The sequence below is a fragment of the Bubalus kerabau genome, chromosome 1, assembly GCF_029407905.1.
Source record: "Bubalus kerabau isolate K-KA32 ecotype Philippines breed swamp buffalo chromosome 1, PCC_UOA_SB_1v2, whole genome shotgun sequence".
Classification (NCBI taxonomy): Eukaryota; Metazoa; Chordata; class Mammalia; order Artiodactyla; family Bovidae; genus Bubalus; species Bubalus kerabau.
Window position 1 is genome coordinate 185,114,065 of NC_073624.1, and position 17,980 is coordinate 185,132,044.

The 17,980-nt window shown below is 57.6% G+C and overlaps 3 protein-coding genes across 4 annotated transcripts; 2 read left to right on the top strand and 1 right to left on the bottom strand.

Annotated features, from left to right (window-relative positions):
* Positions 1-36: 36 nt before the first annotated feature.
* On the top strand, positions 37-1,899 carry LOC129626493 (protein PET100 homolog, mitochondrial). Its single transcript, XM_055545564.1, has 4 exons — positions 37-192; positions 887-973; positions 1,111-1,143; positions 1,750-1,899. The coding sequence occupies exons 1-4, from the start codon at positions 166-168 to the stop codon at positions 1,831-1,833; spliced, it is 231 nt and encodes a 76-aa protein (XP_055401539.1). The 5' UTR covers positions 37-165; the 3' UTR covers positions 1,834-1,899.
* Positions 1,900-1,958: 59 nt separating this feature from the next.
* Positions 1,959-3,825, bottom strand: PCP2 (Purkinje cell protein 2). The gene is made up of 4 exons (XM_055541913.1): positions 3,784-3,825; positions 3,095-3,227; positions 2,740-2,864; positions 1,959-2,078 (listed from the first exon to the last, which is right to left on the bottom strand). The coding sequence occupies exons 1-4, from the start codon at positions 3,823-3,825 to the stop codon at positions 1,959-1,961; spliced, it is 420 nt and encodes a 139-aa protein (XP_055397888.1).
* Positions 3,826-8,364: 4,539 nt separating this feature from the next.
* On the top strand, positions 8,365-17,097 carry STXBP2 (syntaxin binding protein 2). 2 transcript variants are annotated; one of them, XM_055566613.1, is made up of 19 exons: positions 8,365-8,461; positions 9,710-9,759; positions 10,029-10,110; positions 10,603-10,679; positions 10,857-10,935; positions 11,033-11,136; positions 11,523-11,671; positions 11,852-11,936; positions 12,026-12,156; positions 12,255-12,362; positions 12,653-12,710; positions 12,801-12,866; positions 12,971-13,051; positions 14,053-14,191; positions 14,666-14,775; positions 15,483-15,578; positions 16,288-16,373; positions 16,473-16,630; positions 16,952-17,097. In XM_055566613.1, exons 1-19 carry the CDS (start codon positions 8,425-8,427, stop codon positions 17,035-17,037), a joined length of 1,782 nt encoding a protein of 593 aa, XP_055422588.1. In that variant the 5' UTR covers positions 8,365-8,424; the 3' UTR covers positions 17,038-17,097. The 2 variants fall into 2 exon arrangements, with proteins under 2 accessions (XP_055422588.1, XP_055422589.1); XM_055566614.1 differs by having other exon boundaries at positions 12,837-12,866.
* Positions 17,098-17,980: the final 883 nt, after the last annotated feature.

Genomic DNA, 17,980 nt, shown 5'->3' on the forward strand with positions numbered 1-17,980 from the left:
ACCCCAGCTACCGGAAGCATTGGCGAGCGCCCTAAGATGACGTCATCATGAAGCTACTTGGACCAATCAGCTTTAGCAGTGGAGCCCGCGGACTCCCAATGACCTACTGTCTTGTTGGACGGTTGGCTTTGGGCGGAAGCGGCTGTGAAGCCTAAGAGCAGAAACATGGGGGTGAAGCTTGAGGTGTTTCGGGTCAGTGAGCAACGGAGCGGTCGGAAGGCTGGGCGCGGGGTTCTTTCTGGATGAGGAGAAGGCTCTGAAAAGGGAGGCCTCCGAGAGAGGGGCTCTGGGGCGAAAGCTCCATTGATTTGAAAGGGACCTTTACTGTTGGAGACGCAGAGAAGGGGGCGCTGGGTTGGGGCTCTGGGAGGGCCGGTGTGAGGAAAACCCTCTGAGAGATGTGGCCTGGGGAGGAGGCTCTAAGAAGGAAGACTTAAGGCTGTGGCGGAGCTCTCAGGTTTACAGTGGGTGTGCGTCTTTCTCCTAGACCGACTCCTATACTCTAAAGAATGAGTTCTGGGTCTGAGGGTGCTCTGGAATCTAGCTGGGGGTGGTTTGAGGTCTCAGACAGATGCCTTTATTGTAGTACGAGCTCTTCTGCTCCTGGGGCCAATATGTCTGTGTTTCTTTGAGGAAGAGTCTTTCAGACTTGGAGGTGGCTTTCGGGGTGGGGATGGGGGGGTTACTCTTGGATTCTTGGGACTAGACTTCAAGGTGTGTGACTTCTGTACCCTTGCTGGGAGTTTGGAGGTTCTGGAGGGTCCTGAGGAAACACCTCTGGTCTCGGCCAGAGGATGGTTTTCCCGACTCTGAGCAGCCTCTGTACAGTAGGGGTGGAGGCGGGGATGGTAATTCCTGACTACTCATCCCTCCCCTTCCCTTCCAGATGACCATCTACCTCACCTTCCCAGTGGCTATGTTCTGGATTGCCAATCAGGCCGAGTGGTTTGAGGACTATGTCATACAGCGCAAGGTGAGCACCGGTTCATTCCAGGGGATGGGGAAGGGTATGAGGGAACAGGGTCAGCCTTCCCTGAGCCGACCCTGCCCTGGATGCGGGGCTCTGGAGGCTTCTGGCTTGTGACTCCATCTGTGACTTTGTCCCTACAGAGGGAGCTGTGGCCCCCTGAGAAGGAGGACCAGGTAAGCCATGTAATTTTCCTCCCACCGGAGGGGGGAGGGGCCTGGATTCCCGTGGCCATGGTGGAACCCTCAGTTGTGGGCAGGGAACCTAGAGTGGAGGGACACATGATTTCCTTAACTGCCCTCTCCCTGAAAGTGAAAGTCGCTCAGTCGTGTCTGACTCTTTGTGGACCCCTTGGACTATACAGTCCATGGAATTCTCTGGGCCATAATACTGGAGTGGGTAGCCTTTCTTTTCTCCAGGGGATCTTCCCAACCCAGGGATCAAACCCAGGTCTCCCGCATTGCAGACGGATTTTTTACCGGCTGAGCCACAAGGGAACCCCAAGAATACTGGAGTGGGTAGCCTATCCTTTCTCTAGCAGATCTTCCCAACCCAGGAATTGAACTGGGGTATCCTGCATTGCAGGTGGATTCTTTACCAATTGAGCTATCAGGGAACTCCCTGAAGGTTGAAGCTAATCTGGGGTTGTAATTGGCACAGGCTTCATTGTAGACAGGAACTCTGAAGCCACGGTCTGGGGGGTTAAGGGGAGGTGGGCTGGGAGCAAGATCCAGGCCCTGAGGTGCATTTGCCTCTCCTTCCTTCCCATTTCACCTCCCCAGCGCCGGGAGCTAGAAGAATTCAAAGAGAGGATACGGAAGCAGCGGGAGGAGAAACTCCTTCGTGCTGCCCAGCAGAGCCCCTGAGGTCTCTCCGTGCCTGAATTCCAGCCCGCCCCGCAGAATAACACACACACGGTTCTTTGTTGCTCATGGAAGTGCTTTATTGTCGGCTCTCAGGGGCCAAGTGGGGCCCAGGACACCTCAGGCCCTCAGGGGGCTTGTGTCTGGGGCTGGGGGCTGCTGTTCCGACGGAAGCTGAGAGCAGCTGGGTCCTGGGGGGTGAGGAGGGGTTGGGGACTGAGCGTCCCAGCTCGTTTCTGCACTCCGTCCTGTTGATACAAAGGGGTCAACCAGAGAGAGGGGCCGAGGGTAGTGCCAACCAGAGGGGGACACAGACACTGGAGGGAGGCGGCAGATGGCAACTGAGTCACACCTCCCCTCCCTCCCCTTACCTGTTCCCACCATCCCGGAGCCTCTGTGCTCCTTGGTTACTCAACATTAAGGGTGGTATTTTGGGGCTGGTGGGTCTTGGGGGCCTCACTGGGGTCCTGATCAGAACCCAAGCTATGGGCAAGTATGTGTGATGTGGACGTGTGGGGGTCTGGATGCATCCTGTGCACAGGCTCACCTGTCCTCCACCCTCGGGGTGCCGTCCCAGGAAGGGGTCTATTCTCTGTCACCTCCTCATAGCTCTCAGACACTCGGGCTCAGAAGCTGTGAGTTCCCACCATGTCTCTGACTTGAACATGCCCCAGACATGACCTCGATCCTTTCTCAGCCCTGTATGGGCCTCTGCCCTCCCTCTGAACCGGGGTATTGGATCCACCAGGGTCTTGTGACTGGCAGGGACTCAGGATGAGTGCTCCTACCAGATGATGGATGAACAGAGGTGGGGGTGGGGCCTCTTGTACTCCTGGCTGGGGGTGGAAGGCAGGGTTAAAGGCCTCAGCCTGGTGGGTCTCTCCTCAGCCCAGGCAGAACATCACCTACCTTGGGGCCCAAAGGCTGGAAGCCAGGCAGGGCGCTGACCGTCACTCGCTGGTCATCCATGCGGCGGCCCTGGGTATTGGCCAGCATGTCCATGAGGCTGTCCATCTCGGGTGCAGGGCCGCTCTCTGCGTGGAGCCAAGGCCGTGGGGAGCTCAGCCCAGCTGGAGCCCCCCAGCCCACCCTGCCACCCCCAACTCACATCCTCCGAGAAGCATGCTGGTATCTGCCCCCAACCCATGGGCATCTCTGTCCCCAGTCACCGGCTCACTTTCTCAGACTCTTTCCCACAGGCCCCCCAGATGGCCACTTGCCCCATTCATGCCCGACCACCCACATCACAGCCACTTCTGCACACCCTGCTGCCCACTCTCACGGCTGTCAGAGGCTGGGCCTGGCCCTGCCTGCAGCGAGCAGCGCTGCTCCTCCATCCGGCCGCCCTGCACGTGGCTCAGCAGGTTGAAGAAGCCCTCCTGGTCTGGGGAGCCAGCCTGGGGAACAGATAGGCTCAGTCCAGCCGGCCCTCAGCCAGGAGACCCGTCAACCCAGTCAGCCAGCTTCCACCTGGCTCCCGGGCCCGCCCTGAGCTTCTCTGTGGCTCTCACCATGGTCCCCGCTGATGTGCTGCTTTGCAGAGCTGCTCCAAATGAGACATGAGTCTCCTCCTCAATCTCGCCCTGGCCCCTGCCCCAGGGGGCCCCACCAGCAGTGCCACGTGACTGCAGCGCTGCCCCAAGAGAGAGGGCTGACGTCCTACATGGGGGCCTGACTGCGGGGTGGCCTGGGACTGGGACACTAGCCAGGGGACCATCCCGGGGGCCGCTCCCTTATCTCAACCCCCTCCCTCCATGGGGTCATCACTGAGAGCCCTGACCTCGCTGAGGGCTGGATTAGGCACTCAGAACCTCAAGTGCCCTCCTGCACCTTCTTAGGTGGCAACTGGGTCAGGGGTCCCAGAAGACTCCTTACTAATTAGGTGCCCTACAAATGAATTAGTATTGTCATTCACAGGCCCTTGAGTGGGGGGTGGGGGTGGGGCCTGCTCACCTTGTCACAGGCTGAGCCCACATCCTCCTGTTCCTGGTCCATCGTTGTCCCTGCTGCCCTCCCCTGGATCCCGTCCACCTCTCCGCTGGCCTCTGCCCCGGCCCCAGGCCAGAGAAGGCTTTTTAAGAGACTGGGATATGGAGGGGGGCGGGGTGTGTGTAGTGGATACCCAGCCCCAAATCCCCAGCTCATGCCCCATCTGCTCCCACCCAAGCTTAAGCCCCATAAAGATGATCCAGATAATTGTTTTTGCAGCGTGAGGCCGGGGCTGCTGTGGGGGCAGGAGGCAGGGTGACCTGGGTTTAGGACCTGCTGGGCCTCGAGGACTCTGAGGTGGAGTGCAGGGTCCCCACAGTGGAGAGCTTGAGCTGACTGGACCCCCTTGGGAGAGGACTGGATCATGGGACAGCTCAGGTGAGATCTGCATCCACCTTGCCCACCCGTATTTGCTGGAAAGGCAGTTGCCATCCACAGGTGGTGGGAGGAGAGGAAGTTCAAGGACACCTGAGCCACCACCAGCTAGCCTGGCTCCACCTCTGTCTCCTGGCCATCCCTTCTACTACTGTCCCCAGGTCTGGTTGTCCCCACCCCATCCCCCCAAAAAACTGGAAGTTGTGGAAGCACCTGTCTCCCTATCACCAATGCCAAGTTGGCCTGTCTCCTCCCATTTGACCCCCCCTCCCCTAGTCCCAGTTAGGGATGAGAGGCTAGAGTCCTGCCGAGGGAGGCAAGAAGGAAACCCCACCCCCTCCCCTGAGCAGCTGTGGCTCCCCATCAGTGCCCTGGGAGAGGCACCCCAAGTGCACCCCACCCCCTCCCCAGGATGCCTTTCTGGAAACCAGTTAAAGTTTCTTCACAGGATAAAGGGGCCGCACCATGACCATCTCTGCCCGATTGTAAAGCTTGGTCCTCCTCCCCAGACAGCCCACTGCCCTCTGGAGCCCCTGTCCACATCTTCTCAGTGGCCCCATGACCCCAAATGCCAATGTGCTGTCCTGCTCCTCCGCAGACATATTAGTTCCCAGGCTTCTTAATGAAGTGTGCTGAACGAGGTAGCTTAGAGCAGCAGACATTTATTGTCATACAGTTCTGGAGGCCAGAAGTCCAAAATCCAGGTGTTGGCAGGGCCATGCGGAGGAGAGACTCTTTCCTTGCCTCTCCCTGGGTTCAAGTGGCTGCGGGCAGTCCTTAGTGACCTGTGGCTTGTCGCTGCAGGACTTCAGTCTGCCTTTGTCATCACAGGCATCCCCATCATGTACTTGTTTTAACACGGCTGTCCTAAGACATGGACACTAGTCACACTGCTTTGGGGACTCACCCTACTGCAGCACAACCTCATCTTGTACTAACTGCACCTGCAAAAACCATATATCCAAAACAGGGCACATTCTAAGGTACTGGGAGTAAGGGCTGTAACATACTTTTTTTTTCTTCCTTCAAGCAGGTAGTTAGCACACCCTTGAGCCCATAGCAGCAGAAGACCTGATTATCCTCACCTGATAGAGTGAGGCCAGACCCTACAGAGTCTCACCACGAGGGGACAGACCCAGAGAGACACTAGAGGTGGTCCCAGCTTCCTCTGGGTTTTCCAGCTCCCTCCCCCATCCCCATTGCCCCTACAATCCATCCTTCCTCCCAGGAACCACGGGGGTCTCCTCCCTCCCCCACTCAGAACTCTCCCTTGGCCCCCATTGTCCTCAGGAGAAAACCCAAATACCATGAGACCGTGGAGATGTTCTAAACTTGACTGGTGATGTCAGTCAGAATGGCCACCATTTAAAAATCTTATAAATGCTGGAGAGGATGTGGAGGAAAGGGAACCATCCTACACTGTGGGTGGGTATGTAAGATAGTGCAGTCACTATGGAGAACAGTATTGGAGGTTCCTCAAAAAACTAAGAATGGAGCTACCATATGATCCAGCAATCCCACTTTTAGGCATACATCCGGACAAAACTGTAACTTGTAAAGATACATGCACCCCAGTGTTCATTGCAGCACTATTCACAATAGCTAAGGCACAGAAACAACAGATGAATGGATAACAAATGGAGAATCAACAGATGGATGGATAAATCAGATGTGGTGCATATACACTATGGAATATTACCCAACCATTAAAAAGAATGAAATAATGCCATTTGCAGCAACATGGACCTAGAGGTTATTATACTAGGTGAAGTGAGAAAGAGAAACAGCATCTGATTTCACTCATGTATGGAATCTAAAATACAACACAAATTATTTACATAACAGAAACAGATTAACAGACATAGAAAAGAGACTTGTGGTTGTCAAATGCAAGGAGATGTGGAGGAGGAATGGATTAAGAGTTTGGGATTAGCAAATGAAAACTTCTATATAGAGTATAGCACAAAACTATTTAATATCCTGTGATAAACCATAATGGAAAAGAATATGAAAAAGAACGTGCATGTATATCTGAATCATTTGCTGTAAAGTAGAAATTGACATTGTAAATCAACAAAACTTCAGTAAATACTTTAAATTGACAGGTAATGGATACACAACTGTGAATATGGCAAAAGCCATTGATTGTCCCCTCTCTGTGGTTAAATTGTATTGTATGTGAATTATATTGTAATAAAGCTAAGAAACAAAAAGGGGGAAAAAAGGATGGTAGAGAGGGGGAGAGAGAAGATGAGAGAGAGAAAGAAAAGAAAAAAGAAAAACCCAAGCTCCTTTGTAGAGAGGCCAGCCCTCCTGGTTTGGCCAGGACTGTCCCAGTTTTATCACTGAAAGCCCTGGGTCCCGAAAACCTCTCAATCCCATGCAAATTGGGCCAGGTTAGTCCTGCCATGTCCCACTGGGGTCTGGTCTCTGTGGCCCCTCCAACCTCAGCTTCTGTCGGGGAGGGGGGCATCCCCACCCTCATCTCACTCCAGCCACTCCTCCAATCTCACCTCCTGCTTCTCTATGCACAGCTGCTCCCTAATATCGCTCAGGGCTAAAAGATCACCCCCTCAGGATACCCCTCTGGCACCACCCCCAATAGAGTGCCCCCACCCCACCCCCAAATTTGCTATCATGTCCCTTTCTTTCCTTAAGGCATAATTGATCATTTTCTCTCCCCTCCTCCTCCATTCAACTTTAAGTGTGCCTGGCAGGCTTTCTGGTCTTACTCATTATGGTCAGTCCCATGCCTGTCCTGTGAAAGTGGCACAGGGCTTGGCACTTGGCTAAACTCTCAAAAAAACACGGCCAAATAAAAGCACGCGTTCAGGACTGAGCCAGCTCAGGAGTCTGTACCCACACACGAGTGTCACACCTTAAATCCTCATCAAAAGGAGAAGGTGATGCTGGACTGTGCTTGCTGTGTGATAAGGTGTCAGCCCTTTGCTGGCACACAGCCGGGGCAGGCCCTAATACTTCAAGTCGAGTGTAAATTGAGATGTGTGTGTATGTATGTGTGCAAGTGGTTGAACATGCCACTGAGTTCACGTGTGCATCAGCAAGGCTGTGGCTAGCATACCTCCTGGGACCAACTCGTGCTTCAGACTGCAATAGGCCTATTCATCACTGGGCCTTGGACAAGGGTCAGTCCGAGCTGCGGTTTCATTGTCCAACCTGCGCTGCCCATCAGGGCCTCTGCAGGGTCGACTGAGAACCTGTATGTGTGTGTTACCTGCTCAGTCGTGTCAGACTCTTTGTGATCCCATGGACTGTTGCCTTCCAGGCTCCTCTGTCCATGGAATTCTCCAGGCAAGAATGCTGGAGTGGGTTTGCTATTTCCTTCTTCAGGAGATCTTCCCGACCCAGGAATCGAACCCCTGTGTTGCAGGCAGATTCTTTATCATCTGAGCCACCAGAGAAGCCCCGACTGAGAACCTGCTAAGTCCCTTCAGTCATGTCCGACTCTGTGCAACCCCATAGACGGCAGCCCACGAGGCTCCCCTGTCCCTGGGATTCTCCAGGCAAGAACACTGGAGTGGGTTGCCATTTCCTTCTCCAACGCATGAAAGTGAAAAGTGAAAGTGAAGTCGCTGAGTCTTGTCCGACTCTTAGCGACCCCATGGACTGCGGCCCACCAGGCTCCTCCGTCCATGGGATTTTCCAGGCAAGAGTCCTGGAGTGGGGTGCCATTGCCTTCTCCGGACTGAGAACCTAGCACCCAATAATTGCTGGCTTAGCTCCAACCTTCCCCCAGGCCTCCTTATCAAGTGTTGCCCAAGCCCACTGCTGCTACTAAACTCGGGAACAGAAGGTAAGTGGATCACGGGTTTGTGGTCCCGTAGCTCCAGGTAGGCATACACAGTATCCTTTAGACCCAGGGGAGAAATTTCTGCCGGGGTGGAACTATGCCTGGGGAAGATAAAGGGGTTATTATTGCCTTGCGATCCCACTTTCTCGCTGCACACAAGCTAGGGAAGTGTGTCTGAGCTCACGTCTATGAACGTGTCGTCGGGCCGTGCTCCTCCGGCGACTTTGAAGATATCTGCAGGGACGCTTTCGCCTGCGTTTCAGCAGGGAACGCAACTTCTCCGAGAACCGGTGGAGGGGCGGGGCCAGGTGGGCAGGGGGCGTGCCCTGGACCCGCGGGGCGGGGGCCACGTGGATGACGCGCGGGGCCACGCCCCCACCTTGGGACAGACCCGGAAGCGGCGGCGCCCCTAGGGAAAGATGGCGCCCTCGGGGCTGAAGGCGGTGGTAGGAGAAAGTGAGTGCCGCCCCCTGGGGGCGGGGGGCCGGGGGCGCACGGACTCTGGGAGTCTAGCGGCGGGGAGTTGGGGACCTGGCAGGACGTCGAGCACCTGACCCTCGAGGGGGTGGGCGGGGACTTGGCTCTCCCTTGAGGGAGCGGAACAAAGTTGGGAGACTAAACTCCGGGGACCGAAAGAAATCAGACTAAGGGTGGCGTAGACAGGCGCTGGGCATGGACTCCTGGACACCCTAAAGAATGGGCGTGGGGAGGGCACCGCTGGACAGCCAGGCTCCGGGGTCTCTAAGCCGGGCAAAGTCCGGCGGGCTGGACTCTTGGGGCCCCATGTTGCGGACCGCGGCCGGGCCTGGGTGCTCTGGTCAGCGACCCCAGCTGGTGAGAGTGCTCAGGATGCGCGTCCAGGCTCCCATGCAGATCCAAGGGCGGGGGACGCCTTGCTCTTTGCCCGGCCCCCAGGAGTCCCTTGCAGCCTGGGGACCCTGGCATCCAGGCCTCGCGGGCCTGATTCTTTCGTGGGGGGTGGGTGGAGGTCGTCCCCTCCCCCACCTCCGGTAGTTCCGGCCTCAGAGTCTTCTTCCGCCCTGGCAGTGCTGATAACAGTGGACAAGACACTCTTGCTGGGCGGGGCCGCCCTGGCCCTTTTGCCCACTCCCTCCACTAGGCAGAGCCGAGTGTGGCTCAAATTCCCCAAACCCCAACTGAAAAAGGAGCCTCCTCCTATGAAGGGGTTGATGGAGAGACAGGAGAGCCATTGATTCCATTTTACAAATGAGGAAACTGAGGCTGGATATTGGGTAATGGGATGACCACAGCCAGGCATGTTTCAGACAGGGATCCAGGCGTCCTGCATTCTGGTTCAGGGTAAACGATGGAGGTGAAATGAGGGTGTGGCTGAAATCTACATGCCAGGAGTACTCCAGTAGATAGGGGGATGGAGAGCCCAGTTCTGGAGGCAGGTAGACCTGTTATGTGAGTCGTGGCTTTCCAGTTATTCGTTTATCTAAAGCATATTTATCTACTACTTATGCTCCAGGCACTTGCCACTTAGGTGCTGAGGGTCCTTAGGCAACTTCCTTCTCCTCTCTGAACCTCAGTGGCCCTGACTATAATTTGGGGGTGACTAGGAGCTACCTCAAAGGACTGAGGGGAGGAGTAAATGGAGTTCCGATGGGGACCCAGAAAATTGGGGGGCACCGTGGGGCCAGAGGACCCCACATACTGAGCCCGCCCCTCATTTCCCTGCAGAAATTTTGAGCGGAGTCATTCGGAGCGTCAAGAAAGATGGGGAGTGGAAGGTAGGGGCGAGATAGAATGCCTTGTCCAAACCCATGTCAGGAGGCCCTGAATGTGGGACACTCCCCCGCCCCGACTCCAGCTCCCCGAGGAGGCTGCTGGTCCACAGAGGTCACGTGGGTGGGTCTGGGATGGGCTTGGGTAGGGTCCTGGGTCCTCTTGTTCAATCAGCTCATGAAGCTGAGAGACTTGCCCGTGGCTCCAGCCCCTTCTTGGGGACAGCTTCAGCCTCTCCCACCCTCTTTTCTGTCCATTCCATCCGTCTGGACAGGTGCTCATCATGGACCACCCGAGCATGCGCATCTTGTCGTCCTGCTGCAAGATGTCAGACATCTTGGCTGAGGGCATCACCAGTGAGTGGCTACCCCAACCCCAGGCTTCCCAGCTGGGACCAGAGTGTGGGATCCCCTGAAATTGTCCAGGACTTCCAAGGATGAGGTTTCCTTTACAGACAGCCCTGATATGGCAACCCCTAGGTAGTCAGACTTCCCACACAAGGGGCTCCCCAGCTGCAACCCCTAAGGGGTCAGCCTCCCCAGCTGTGCAACCCCTTTGTATGGAACCCCATGTGGGGCTCTCAGCGTCTGACCCCGAGAATGTGTAACTTTCTAAGGTCGATCCCCAGGAGGCGATGACTGTGTGATCCCGAATGTGTAGAGCCCTGCCCATGTAGCTCTTAGTCCTGTGATCCATGGATGTGTCCCCTGAAGCTCAGGACCCTCAGGGAGTGTGCATATCCCCTCCTGCCTCTGCACCCCAAGTGTCCAGCTCCCTGAGTGTGCGACTCTGTATGTGCCCTGGCCCCAGTGCCATCCACACATGTCCCCTTTCTCTGTTCCTACTAGTTGTGGAGGACATCAACAAAAGGCGAGAACCCATCCCCAGCCTGGAGGCTATTTATCTGCTGAGCCCCACGGAGAAGGTGCCTATGATTGTGTGTGTGTGTGTGTGTGTGTGTGTGTGTGTGTGTGTGTATGCGTGTGTGCGGGCGTGCATGTCTGTGTGTGTATGAGGGGCAGGCAGTGCCTGGGAGGTTGGGTCAGGGGTGGTCTGTCTAAGGCTACTTGGCCAGGCCTGGAGAGTGATCCGCCTTCCCCAGTCGGTACAGGCCCTGATCGCAGATTTCCGGGGGACCCCGACCTTCACCTACAAAGCAGCACACGTCTTCTTCACAGACAGTGAGTGAGGAGAGCCGGGTAGGGGTGTGGTGTGGGGGTCAGGGTAAGGGGGTGTGAGGGCTGCCCTGGTCTGATGCCCCGTCTTGCCCATTCCCAGCCTGCCCTGAGCCCCTGTTCAGTGAGCTGGGTCGCTCCCGTCTGGCAAAGGTGGTGAAGACGCTGAAAGAGATCCACCTTGCCTTCCTCCCATACGAAGCTCAGGTATAGCCCAGCCTAGTTCTGGGTAGGAAGTGGGGCTTCGTCACCAAGTATCCCAGGTTCCCTCGGAAATAGGCAGGGCGATAAGTAAAGGGGGTGCTGAATCAGAAAGGAAAGCAGCTAACACCCGGTGGAATGAGCTCTTAGCGGTAGTCACCTGGAGTTCTGTCTCCCTGGGCAATAGCAGGGGGCAGCATACAGCTCACTGCTCTGTCTTCCCCCACAAGGCGGAGGGGCTGGGATATTCCACAAAACAGTAGTTAGGGGGCTGCCCCAGGCCTGCAGAGCAGGCTCCAGAGACCAGAGGAAGCCCCGGGGAGTGGCACATGGCCGCGGCTGGAGTTGGGCAGGGGCGCATCTCCAGCAGTGGCAGCTCTGTGTCCTCGCAGGTGTTCTCCCTGGATGCCCCCCACAGCACCTACAACCTCTACTGCCCCTTCCGGGCGGGCGAGCGAGCACGGCAGCTGGAGGCTCTGGCCCAGCAGATTGCCACCCTGTGCGCCACTCTGCAAGAGTACCCGGCCATCCGCTACCGCAAGTGGGTCCCCAGCCAGATGCCGCCCTGACCTTGACCCCATCCTGCTTCCAACCTTGCACCTCTCTTCCAACCCCAGCTCCAGTCCTCACCCTGACCCCTGACTCCCAGTCTGTGCCGGCTGGCCCTCCCAAACCCCACACCCTGAGGCACCCACCCCGTGTCTGCCCACCCCATCCCCAGGGGCCCAGAGGACACAGCACAGCTGGCCCACGCTGTCCTAGCCAAGCTGAACGCCTTTAAGGCAGACACTCCCAACCTGGGCGAGGTGAGGGGGCTTTCTGGGGAGGTGGAGGGAGGCCCCAGCCAGGGTCAGGGTCAATGGCTTCATCCCCCTGCCCACCCCTTGCACCCCAGGGCCCTGAGAAGACTCGCTCACAGCTGCTCATCATGGACCGGGCGGCCGACCCTGTGTCCCCCCTGCTGCATGAGCTCACCTTCCAGGCCATGGCCTACGACCTGCTGGACATCGAGCAGGACACCTACAGGTGGGCAGACCCTGGAACTTGTCCTCTGCCGTCACTGCAGACCCGGGTCCCTGGTCTTCAGCAAGTGCTCACAACCTTCATGTCTCTGGCTTTCCCAGGTACGAGACCACCGGGCTCAGTGAGGCCCGGGAGAAGGCGGTGCTGCTGGACGAGGATGATGACCTGTGGGTGGAGCTTCGGCACATGCACATTGCAGACGTGTCCAAGTACGTGCGCGTGCGTGCGTGTGCTCGCGGGGGGCACCAGGGTTGGGGGCCCTCTGGCATGAGGTCCCCACCCCTCCCTCCCATTATGGACCCATTCTGTGTGAATGCCTGTCAGCAAGCCACACGCCTTTGCTGGCCTCCGCATGCCTCTCCAGTGTGGGCTCACACGCAGCCTGTGTCCCCTGGCTGGCATCCCCGGGCCATGTGACTCCCCCACCCCCCAGCTCTGCCCCCACATGACCGTCTCGGCACCAGTCCCCAACCTACCCCCTGCCCACTCTCACTGCCAGGAAGGTCACAGAGCTCCTAAAGAATTTCTGTGAGAGCAAGAGGCTGACCACAGACAAGGTAGGCTGTAGGGTGTAGGGTGCAGGCCCGGGGCAGGGTGGGCCACTTGGGATGGGCGGGGCCTGGCCTCACGCTCAGCCTTGTTCCCAGGCCAACATCAAAGACCTGTCCCATATCCTAAAAAAGATGCCACAGTACCAGAAGGAGCTGAACAAGGTGAGCGATAAGTGGGGACCAGGAACCTGTGTGCCTCCAACTGTCACCCCGTCTCCATCCTGACTCAGTCTCTGTTACCCCTGATTCCCACACCTACCCTGCAGTACTCTACACACCTGCATTTAGCCGATGACTGCATGAAGCATTTCAAGGGCTGTGTGGAGAAGCTGTGCAGCGTGGAGCAGGTGGGTGGGCCCTGGGCAGGGGTGGGGTCCGTATGGGCTGGGCTGGGAGTGGAGAGGCATTTCTGGGGCAGTCTGTGACTTGTAGGGGGTGGCCCAGCCTGGAAATAGGTAGGACCTGGGTAAGGGCTGGGGCCTCTGGAGAGGTGTGTCCTGTGTGAGGGGTGGGATCTGTCTCCTCTCCAGACTTGGAGTGTGGGCGTGGGGCCTGTGGGGCCAGCCCCTTGAAGAGGCAGTTTCTTGTGGGGAGGGCAGGCCCAAGGAGCTCAGACGGTAATCTGCCTGCAATGAGGGAGACCCAGGTTCGATCCCTGGGTCAGGAAGATCCCCTGGAGAAGGAAATGGCAACCCACTCCAGTATTCTTGCCTGGAGAATTCTATGGACAAAGGAGCCTGGCGGTCTACAGACCATGGGGTTACGAAGAGTCCGACACCACTGAGCAATTAACACACTGCTGCTGCTGCTGCTAAGTCGCATCAGTCGTGTCCGATTCTGTGTGACCCCATAGACGGCAGCCCACCAGGCTCCCCCGTCCCTAGGATTCTCCAGGCAAGAACACTGGAGTGGGTTGCCATTTCCTTCTCCAATGCATAAAAGTGAAAAGTGAAAGTGAAGTCGCTCAGTCGTGTCCAACTCTTAGTGACCCCATGGACTGTAGCCTACCAGGCTCCTCCGTCCATGGGATTTTCCAGGCAAGAGTACTGGAGTGAGTAGCCATTGTCTTCTCCGAATTAACACACACACCGTTGGAAATGCGGGGCCTGTGGAGAGGTGTGGCCTGTGTGAGGGGTGTGGCCTGTAGGGGAGGAGGCTGAACCTCCTAGAGGGTGAAGCCTATGGGGAGGAGGGGCCTGTGTAAGGGGTGGGGCCTCACGGCGATCAAGTGTAGAACCTTCAGAGACTGGTAGAGCAAAATGAAGCCCAGAGGTCTTGCCGAGGCCCATGGGGACGTCCCTGCCCTGCCCCGTCCCTCAACATGGTGGCTGACCCCCATGTCCCTCAGGACTTAGCCATGGGCTCGGACGCAGAGGGTGAGAAGATCAAGGACCCCATGAAGCTGATTGTACCGGTGCTACTGGACGCTGCGGTGCCAGCCTACGACAAGATCCGGGTTCTGTTGCTCTACATCCTGCTACGGAATGGTAGGTAGGGGGCCTGGAGTTGAAGAGGCGGGGGAGGTTGGTATACCATCATTCACCACGGTCTCCGGTGACTGTGGGAGGCTCTCATTCCCGCACATGCCCCCGCACACCAGGTACACCAAACCCCGCAGATACTGCTCTGGACCTTGGGCCACCCTCCATTGGCCTCCGTTGGCATGGAGACCCTCTGAATCTATTTTAGGGCTCCTCCAAATTTGGCCCCCTCGACTGATTCCAGAGGCTCCCCCAATCTACCACCTCCTCTAGGATTCCCATCCAGAGTTCTAACATGAGGAATCCGCCCCCTCTGTGAGCGTAGGTGGCTCCCCCCGTCCCCAGGGTGTCCCGACTGCTGGATGCCCCCACCCCAAGCCCTTCAACCCAGAAGCCTGCGTGGCCACCTCTGCACCCTCCCCCTTGCCCACCACCACCCTGTGAGCCTCCGCATAAGCCCCGCCCTCCGGCCGCCTCCAGGTGTGAGCGAGGAGAACCTGGCCAAGCTGATTCAGCACGCCAATGTGCAGGCACACAGCAACCTCATCAGGAACCTGGAGCAGCTGGGGGGCACTGTCACCAACCCTGGGGTACGCTGGGCAGGGAGAGGGCACTGAGTCAGAGGGGGGTGACTGGGGTCAGAGGGCACATCACCAGGGCAGGGACACACCAGGCATGATGTGGTTCTTGGAGCACGGGGAGCCTGAGTAGGGTCTGGGGATTGGGGGGCAGCAGGGCTCTTCCCAGTCTCAGAGTCACAGGAGAAGTGGGGGCCATGAGGCATAGAGCCTGAGTCCTAGTGGTGCTGCCATGTGGGGCATGTGGTCCAAGTCCCACAGGTCGATAGCTGGGTCCCCAGCAGGGGGCACATGGTCGACCCTGGGCTCCCGGAGGTCTTAGGGCCTCCAGTCCACCCGGAACACACTCAGCAGCTTCCTGGGCTCGGCTCTCAGCACGTCCCTCCTCCCTCGACCTTGCCTCCACTGCCACTCAACTGCAGGCACCTCTCATGTTCTCCCCCTGCCTGCCCTCTGCCTCTCTCCCAGGCTCCTCCGTCTGTCACCCTGTCCACCTCCTCTCAGTTCCCCTGTTTCTGCGTCCTCCATCGTCAGTCCCCATCTCTCTCAGTCTTGATCTTCTTTGTCTCATGTTGGTTTCTTCATCTGTGTATTTCTTCCTCCCTCTCTCTTGTTTTCCCTTCCTCGCTCTGTCTGCAACCTCCCCCAGCCCGACAAGCCCCATCTGTGACCTGCCTCCTCCCTAATTCCCCCACCGACCCCACCCGCCCCCCCTGTAGAGCTCTGGGACCACCAGCCGACTGGAGCGGAGGGAGCGCTCAGAGCCCACCTATCAGCTGTCTCGCTGGACCCCGGTCATCAAGGACGTGATGGAGGTACCGCTGGTAGGGGTGGGACCTGACCTCCCCGATCCAGGCCATGCTCAGCCCCCTCCCTGCTCACTGTCCTAAGCCCCGGGGCTTAAGAGAAAATCCCTCATTATGGGCATCCCTATGGCTCTGCCTGGGGTCCAGGGGCAACCCCATCCCACACTGGAGGAACAGGGGCGCATAGAGAGAGAAGAGCTTTATCTTCTCTCCACTTGCTGGTCCCCTCTTCTGTTCCCCTTTATTCACTCCTGCCCCCCAGGACGCCACCTGGGCCCCCCTTTGCCCTGCCCATACCAGCCCCGGCCCCACTGTGGGAGCCAAAAGCAGCAGCAGCCTAAAAGACCTGGCCAGGGACCTAGCTTCCTGCTTCCTGCCATCTGTATGGAGTCCTGGCATCTCTGCCTGCTTGGAGACCCCCTTATCCCTATGGATCCTGGATGCCTAGACCTCTGGGTTCCTGAGGGGTTAGGGGCTCAGAATCTTGGCTTCTCCAGGGACTGGAGGTTCACACTCCTGGGTCCCTGAGGAGCTGAGCAGGAGCAGGGTCCTTAAGAAGCTAAGACGCCGGGTCCTGGGTCATTAAGGGGCCGAAGGTACAGGTGGCAGCCCCTGTCTGCCAGGATCTTGGCCCGTGAACATACCCCAATGGAGGAGACTCCAGACCTTGGGCCTCATTGCCTGGGCCCCTCTCCTCAGCCTCCCTCTCCGGCCCTAGGATGCTGTGGAAGACCGGCTAGACCGAAAGCTGTGGCCCTTTGTGTCTGACCCTGCCCCCACACCCAGCTCCCAGGCTGCCGTCAGGTGAGGCCAGGGACACGCCCAGATGCACAGGACATAAGGCTTGGGGTGGGGGGGGTGATCTGCTACCCAGTCTGACCTCCACCTGCCTTCCTCGCACAGTGCCCGCTTCGGCCACTGGCACAAGAACAAGGCAGGTGTGGAGGCCCGGGCAGGGCCCCGGCTTATCGTCTACATCGTGGGTGGTGTGGCCATGTCAGAGATGCGGGCCGCCTACGAAGTTACCAGGGCCACTGATGGCAAGTGGGAGGTGCTCATCGGTGAGTGGCCAAGACTGGGGTCTCCTGGGGTGGGCAGGGGCTGGGAGCCCGACTCTCCCGCCTGTGGGTTCCTGGGGAACTGATAGCTGTGCGCCTTCTGGGTCCCCAAACCCTGGAGCCTCTGCAGGGCTGGCATCTGGGAGCCCTAGGTGAGAAGGGTTAGGGCTTGGCTTCCCAGGAATGGGGTCCCCTGGGAGTGGACCCTTCCCTTTCCAGGAGGTGAGACTCCTGAGTCCTGAGAGCCAGGGTGTTTCTGAACCACCCTCTGGGTGGAAGGGTCAGGGGCCAAGGCCACTCTCACAGCCCCTCCCTCCCGTCCAGGCTCCTCACACATCCTCACCCCGACCCGCTTCCTGGATGATCTGAAGACTCTGGACCAGAAGCTAGAGGGTGTCTCCCTGCCCTGACCCCCGCCTGACCTGCTGCATCCCTTTCCAGAGAAATAAACTCCCATCTGCCAGCTGGCACCCACCTTGCTTTCTTTCCAAAGGAGCCATATGGGGCCACCTCCCTTGGGTCCCGTCCCCTGACCTTGTGCCTCAGGCCCCACCCAACCCTGTTCTTCTAGAGGGCATTCCACACTCTTAAGGTGAACATGGACTCCAAGATCTACTAGCTTCCAGGTTCCAGCCAACATCTTGGGTTGGCCTTTCCAGAACCTGGGAACCAGTGACGGTTCTCTTGGCCACTCTGATGGGACCATCAGTAGCAGAGTGTCAACAGACCAGACAGACTTCCCCAGCCCCTCTGGCACTGTCTCCTTGGGACTTGCAGCCACACAGATCAGGAGTCTTTTCCACTTGCTACGATGAGAACTGGCACTTGTGTGAGGACAGGAGCACGGCAAACGAGGCCTGCCCAGCTCCCATCCCAGAGAGTTGGAGCTCCTCCTGCTTCTTCCTCTCCGTTTCCGGCAGGGTATTCACAGGGCTTCCTAACTGAAGGACTTATCAGGGACTTTACTGGGTGGATTAGTATGCCAGGGCTGCCATAACCCAGTCCCACATTCCAGGTGACCTACACAACAGAAATTACTCTCTCCCATTTGTGGAGAGCAGGAGTCCAAGATGAAGGTGTTGGCAGGGTTGATTTCCTCAAAGGCCCCTCTCCTTGGCGCATAGATGGCTGTCTTCTCCTTGTGTCCTCACATGCTCTTGCCTCTGTGCGTATCTGTGTCCTAATCTCCTCTTAAGGACACCAGTCGTATTGGCTTAGAGTCTACACTACTGACCTCATTTGGACTTAATTATCTTTTTTTTTTTAATCACTTCTCTCCATTCTGGATCATCCCTTTGATTTATTCTCCCTGACTGACACTGTCAAAGAAAAACTTTTTTGGACTGCACCGAC